The sequence below is a fragment of the Alosa sapidissima genome, chromosome 1 (assembly GCF_018492685.1).
Source record: "Alosa sapidissima isolate fAloSap1 chromosome 1, fAloSap1.pri, whole genome shotgun sequence".
NCBI classification, from domain to species: domain Eukaryota; kingdom Metazoa; phylum Chordata; class Actinopteri; order Clupeiformes; family Clupeidae; genus Alosa; species Alosa sapidissima.
In genome coordinates, this window is record NC_055957.1 from 4,853,517 (window position 1) to 4,861,016 (window position 7,500).

At 44.4% G+C, this 7,500-nt stretch overlaps 1 protein-coding gene across 2 annotated transcripts in view; it reads right to left on the reverse strand.

The window, feature by feature from the left end:
• The window catches only part of cnksr1 (connector enhancer of kinase suppressor of Ras 1), a 65,377-nt gene that overhangs the window by 6,327 nt on the left and 51,550 nt on the right, over positions 1–7,500 (reverse strand). Inside the window, exons 16-19 of one of the 2 annotated variants that reach the window (XM_042088887.1) lie at positions 6,508–6,579; positions 1,676–1,749; positions 1,377–1,450; positions 629–716 (exon numbers count right to left, since the gene is read on the reverse strand). In XM_042088887.1, the coding sequence (XP_041944821.1) occupies positions 629–716; positions 1,377–1,450; positions 1,676–1,749; positions 6,508–6,579 (308 nt within the window). Of the gene's footprint in view, positions 1–628; positions 720–1,376; positions 1,451–1,675; positions 1,750–6,507; positions 6,580–7,500 lie in introns of both variants that reach the window. The other variant, XM_042088879.1, reaches the window with a different exon arrangement.

Sequence of the window (7,500 nt, forward strand, 5' to 3'; positions counted from 1 at the left end):
TGAAGAGAGAAAGAGCAGCATATGACAGCAGAACATGATGTGTACTTGTTTGCTCATATATGAACATAGCAAAGGAGTATATTATCAAACAGCACTCTGATAGCCATGCAGAATATTGAGAATGACCACGGCCTCTCTCACATACACAGACACATAAGTTACCATGGAGACACATCCCTGATCTAAACTCACCGCCTCTCACACATACACAGACACATAAGTTACCATGGAGACACATCCCTGATCTAAACTCACTGCCTCTCACACATACACAGACACATAAGTTACCATGGAGACACATCCCTGATCTAAACTCACTGCCTCTCACACATACACAGACACATAAGTTACCATGGAGACACAGATCCATGGCCATGAGAGCAGCTCACCCAGGCACTACTGTTAGCAGCCCAACATGTAACTCTACTGCCTCCCTGTGGTTTCACAGCGTACTACACGTCCTCTAGTTGAACTGATTTTCAGATCCATTCAAATAAAACATGCGGCTACATGAGGTGCTTTGCCTGTATTAGCGTCCCTTCTGTTTCTGTTTTCATACAATGCAATTTTGAAGAGAATCATATCATATTTACTGTTATCTTTGCTGCCCCCTGGTGGTCATATTTACCTTTGCTGCCCCCGGTGGCAGGGACTGTTCCTTCCGTGGAGGTCCTGTTCTTCCTGGCCTTGGTGCGGGGCAAAGTGTTCGACTGAGTCTTCTGATGAAAAAGAAACACACACACACACACACACACACACACACACACACACACACACACACACACACACACACACACACACACACACACACACACACACACACACATAAAAAAACATCACAATTGTAAACAAGCATAATCAACATAAACATGAGACACAAGTAAAACACTTTTAACAGTAATTCTTTGTAATTCTCCCGTGTAATTCTTTTCACACAGGATCAGCTGAACATTCATTGCAGGATAAAGGGATTTACTACTGCAACCCAACACTCTACAAGTACTCCGTGTGCTACACATCATCAGTCTCACAACATGGCATAATGCGCTCTACGCTGTGTGTGTGTGTGTGTGTGTGTGTGTGTGTATGTATGTATGTATGTATGTATGTATGTATGTGTGTGTGTGTGCGTGCACGTGTGCATGTGTGTGTGTGTGTGTGTATGTGTGTGTGCGTGCATGTGCATATGTGTATGTGTGTGTGTATGTATGTATGTATGTATGTATGTATAAGTGTGTGCGTGCGTGTGTGTGTGTGTGTGTGTGTGTGTGTGTGTGTGTATGTATGTATGTATGTATGTATGTATGTATGTATGTATGTATGTATGTATGTGAGTGTGTGCGTGCGTGCATATGTGTGTGTGTGTGTGTCCTTACTGTGTAATGTTTTTTCTTGTGAGATAGCGGTGACCCAGAGCCCTCGTCCTCAGATTCCGTCTCACTGTAGCACTCTGCAACACAACACATGCAGCTTAATACACACACACACACGCACGCACGCACGACGCACGCACGCACGCACGCACGCACGCACGCACACACGCACACACACACACACACTCTCTCTCCTTTTTTCTCATACTTCTTAACCCTCTCTTTGTTACCCCCCCCCCCCCTCCAAAACACACACACACACACTGGTCTTCTGGACATATACAGCGGTGAACTCCACTGACCTTCTTCGCTGTCTGGCGGGTCCTTGCGGAGCTTCTTGTATTTCTGGATAGCGGTGATCAGACTGTTGATCCACCTATACACACAGACCACACACACACACACACACACACACCACAGCGTCCATGTTAGAGGGGGTGCGGACAGGAGGCCAGCAAGGTCAAGCACTGAGCAGAGAAGTGCACACACACACACACACACACACACACACACAGTAGAGAAATGACCAGGAGCAATGGCTAGTAAGAGATCAACAGCTCAAGAGGTCACAACAGAAAGTCCTGCTGAGTCACTACAATGTGTGTGTGTGTGTGCGCGTGTGTGTGTCTGTGTGTGTGCATGTGTGTGTGTGTGTGTGTGTTATCTGGTGGCATTCACTATCCCCTTAGATTAGTATGCGTAATGTCCCGAAGTGAAGCCAATGACTCATGGGCTTACTGCACAAACTGTGTACATTGTATATTTGTATATGTAATATGTGTGAATGTGTATGCACACAGTGTGTGTTTATACTATGTGTACAATATATGAATGCACACTATGTGTATATGTTTGTGTATGTGTATAAGTATGTGTGTGTGTATGTGTATATGTGTATGTGTATGTGTATGTGTATGTGTATGTATGTGTATTTATGTGTATGTGTATATGTATGTATGCATATGCACACGCACATATTTGTCATGATGTAGTATGCTCGATTTCAATGTCAAGACTCGGTTTGTCTGTCCAAATGCTTGCAAGTCTATGCAACTCATACCCAAAATGAATAAAACTGTAATAAAATGTGCAAGTAGTCTGAGAAGCTCTCTGAGACACTATTAAAAACTTGTTCTCTAAAGCTAAATGGCTCTTTAATCCAGCGCAACTGAGCAACACAGTGTAGAAATCTCATTGCCAGACCACTTCCTGCCCCGTATGTCAATCTAAAGGGCCCTTTGTGTGCCATCACACGCTTATTGGGGCTCCAATGCTGCGCAGGAGCTTATTGGGAAGAGTGCTGTTGCAATCATAATTAAAGTGATTCGTCTTCACAGAAAAACAAGGATTCTTCAGTACTACTCCAAACATCCAGATGGCGGCGCCCTTTACCTACAATGCCGAAACCAGAACACCAACCAGTCAGAGTGTGTGTGTGTGTATTTGTCTATTTGTCTGTCTCTAACAGAGTATGTGTATGTAAGAGTGAGTGTATTAATGACGCTGAATACAGACTGTGTGTGTGTGTGTGTGTGTGTGCATGTGTGCGTGTGTGTATGTGCAAGATTATGTGCACCTGTGTGTACCTGTGTGTGTACGAGATGATATGTGCTTGTGCTTGTACCTTTGTATGTACAAGATTGTGTTTGTTTGTGTGTGTGTTAGTGTGTGTGTGTGTGTGTGTGTGTGTGTGTGTGTGTGTGTGTGTGTGTGTGTGTGTGTGTGTGTGTGAGGGACAGAGTGAATAAGTGTCTGTGTTTCTGCATGCGTGTGCATCCAAGATAAGCGTGCCGCTCTGAGTGTCTGTGGGAGATAACTCCAGGGGGCGAATCAAAGGCACACCGATACACACTCTGGAGCCATTCAGATCATCAGTCCTATCTGCCGCAAGTCAGTCAGATCTGGGCTAGGTCCACGCCAGCAAATGTTCCCATCTGGAACCTCCTCTCTGTGGTGCCGAGGCACAGGTGTGTGATACTGGGTAGCAACAGCCACTAGCTCAGGGGTCACCAAATGGCGGACCGCGATCCGAGTCCGGACCCTGACGTGATCCTATCCGGACCCGGACCATAATAGCCTAATTTAGATTTAGAATATATATATATAATATTAGGATGGCTGGATGGAGCCTAGTTGTAGGCCTAGGCCTAATGTTTAATGTGAAATAAAATAAGTAGCCTAAAAGCATTCAAAATGAGGAGAAATAAGGCAAGATAAGAGTAGGTTATATATATATATATATATATATATATATATATATATATATATATATATATATATATATATATATATATACATACATACATACATACATACAGTAGATACATACATAGCCTAAACACGCACGTTAAACATTATGATGCTCCGGACCTTTGCTTGAGGAAATTTTCCGTAACTGGACCTCGCTGAAGATTAATTGAATACCCCTGCACTAGCTCAATAACCACGTGCTATTTCTATTAGAGATGCACCGATTGATCGGCTGGTGACCGGAATTGGACGATTTTCACGTGATCGGCCATGACCGGCGACCGGCTAGTCAGTCTGAGATTTGCCGATTTTATGCCAGTCAAATGCACTTGCTGCGCCGCACTTGTAACAACACCCAGCTGAGTTTGCAAAGTTTGAAGAAGCTAGCAACCAGGCCAACACTCAGGGCTGGATGTACAAAGAAAGCGCTAATAGGCTACTGTTTTCATATATGGTGCACCTAATCGATATTAGTACTTCTCCCCTGTGTTTGCGTGATAGCCTACTCCCACTTTTCCCTCGCCCTCCCATAAATGCATCAATGGATATGAAAATATGTTCCATGATAGCATGTTCAAATGTATCATGAAAATTGTTTTCGTATTTTTAGTTGGATATTGGATGTGAGAAGGCCCAAAAAATTGCAATCGGTGCATCTTTATTTTTTATGACCTTGTCCGTCTGTCAGTGGTAAGACCTCCTCTCTGTGGTGCCGAGGCACAGGTGTGATGCTGGGTAGCAAAAGCCACTAGCTTAATAAAGACGTGCTATTTCAATATACAGTATGTTTCTATGACCTTGTGTGTGTGTTTGTATGTGTGTGTGTGTGTGTATGATGTCCGGCTGCCAGCAGTAAGACAAAGCTCCATCATCGTCCCTGTTCACCCACCCACCCAGCAATAGCACTTCTGACTGAGACACACTCCCATCACTCCACCCACCTCCTCCCCTGGGTGTGTATGCTGTGAGGTGGAGATGAGATGGGCTGGCGATAATGCAGTGTGTGTGTGTAATTGTGTGTGTGTGTGTGTGTGTGTGTGTGAGTGTGTGAGTGTGTGAGTGTGTGTGTGTGTGTGTGTGTGTGTGTCTGGTGAGTGTGTGTGTTGATGATTATGGGTAGCGATAGGGAATAGAAAGATGTGGTATTTCAATACAAGTCTCCATGACCTCGTCCTCACAGTAGCAGTAGCTGCCTCAGTCTGTGGAGGAGGCAGAACATGTGCACATCAGCTGCCTTTCTCTCCGGGCCATTGACAACATTTTAATGTGAAATGTGGCATTTTGGTGCATTTCTATGACCCCCAAAGTAGATATAACAAAATCATTCTGTGAACAGTGTGTTTGGGGAGTAGTGGCTAAGTAGCGTAGTAGCTAAGTAGCAAAGTGGCTAAGCAGCATAGTGGCTAAGGAGCATAGTAGCTAAGTAGCGTAATAGCTAAGTAGCGTAGTGGCTAAGCAGCGTAGTAGCTAAGTAGCATAGTGGCTAAGTAGCGTAGTAGCTAAGTAGCGTAGTGGCTATGGAGCGTAGTGGCTATGGAACGTAGTGGCGGCTAAGTAACGTAGTAGCTAAGTAGCATAGTGGCTAAGTAGCATAGTGGCTAAGGAGCTGGGCTAGCATGCAACAGCCATACAAATTGCAGGTTCAGTGATTGGCTGCCACCGTTATGCCCTTGACTACGGTCGGCACCAGACCCCGAGTTGCTTTGGGGAGACTGACCCTTTATAATAACTGTAATAACATTACCTCCTCGTGGCCAATGGCAATGTTTCAATACCCAGTACAGCCTAGCAATCGCTTCTATATTAGATTACATTAGATTCAACTCTAACTCTAAGAATCCTAACTGACTTCTCCAGACTGCTCTCCAGAATACCAACTCAAAGAAAGAGACGGAATCTCTTGGAGGAAAACTAAAAATAACCCAAAGTTAAGTAAAACCCCTTAAACCCTGATGCAATACGCTCATTCAAAACGCAAGACTGCATACGTTATAATTACCACAAACGCAAGACTGCATATGTTATAATTACCACAAACGCAAGACTGCATACGTTAGACTGCATACGTTATAATTACCACAAACGCAAGACTGCATACCTTATAATTACCACAAACGCAAGACTACGTACGTTATAATTACTACAAACGCAAGACTGCATACGTATGTTATAATTACCACAAACGCAAGACTGCATACGTTATAATTACCACAAACGCAAGACTGCATACGTTATTATTACCACAAACACAAGACTGCATACGTTATAATTACCACAAACACAAGACTGCATACATTATTATTACCACGAGGACCTCTTTATACTGCATACGTTACCACGAGGACCTTTTTATACACAAATATTTTCCAGTGGAAATGTCAGTGGATTTTCTGATACTTCCATCCCGCTGAGTGAGTGATGTGTTTGCGTGTAGTGTGTTTTTATTGAGTGTGTGTGTGTGTGTTTTTATTGAGTATGTAAACACTGTGACTTTTCACAGCAGAGGAGGTGCAGAAATACCACCCTGTGGTGTGACACAGTCTGCACACGACACACACACACACACAGGACAGAGGCAACACACACACACACACACACACACACACACAAAGAGAGACAGAGAGTGTTGTGTGTTGTGTTGTGTGTGTCTTTTGTGAGGGAGTGATGAGAACTGTACCACTTCTGTTATGTTATATCTCAAAAGGAAATGAAATAGGACTGGCATTAAAACATGTCTGTTCAGCCCATCTCAGTGGTGCGCCAGGTCAGCGGCCTGATTTCATTTCCTCTGAGCCGTGTGTGTGTGTGTGTGTGTGTGTGTGTGTGTGTGTGTGTGTGTGTGTGTGTGTGTGTGTTGTGACAGGCTGATGTCAGCGCGACTCACTTGCTCATCTCGTTCACGTTGTCTGCGGCGAAGAAGAAATTGTGGAAACGCTGGTGGCACATTTTGAAGACACTGCAGAGACAGAGGACAAGTAGAGAGATACCATGAGAGATGTGGAGAAAACATGCTCACACACACACACACACACACACACACACACACACACACAGCGAGAGATACCATGAGAGATGTGGAGAAAACATGCTCACACACACACACACACACACACACACACACACACACAGCGAGAGATACCATGAGAGATGTGGAGAAAACACACTCACACACACACACACACACACACACACACACACACACACACAGCGAGAGATAAATGAGAGATGTGGAGAAAACACACTCACACACACACACACACACACACACACACACACACACACACACACACACAGCGAGAGATAAATGAGAGATGTGGAGAAAACACACTGACACACACACACACACACACACACACACACACACACAGCGAGAGATAAATGAGAGATGTGGAGAAAAGACACTCACACACACACACACACACACAGCGAGAGATACCATGAGAGATGGAGAAAAGAAAACGTAAAAAAATGAGGGACAGAGAGAGAGAGAGAGGGAACAGAGAGAGAGAGAGAGAGACAGAAGAAAGGAAAGAGGGAGAGAAGAGAAAAAGTGAGAGAACCAAAGGGAATGGAGGAAGAAATAGAAAGAGGGAGAAAGTGAGAGAATAAGAAGAGGGAGAGAGTGAAGGAAGAAGGAGAGAGAGTTAGCGGAGGTGGAGAGAGGTGAGACTACCCTTGAGAACAGGAAACATGGCCGCCAAATTAAAAGTCATCAGTCAAGAGAATGACACTCGTTACACACCTCAGTGCCTCTACTGCACAGCGTACACACACACACACACACACACACACACACACACACACACACACACACACACACACACACACACACACACACACACACAGACATATACACCCACACACACACACACACACA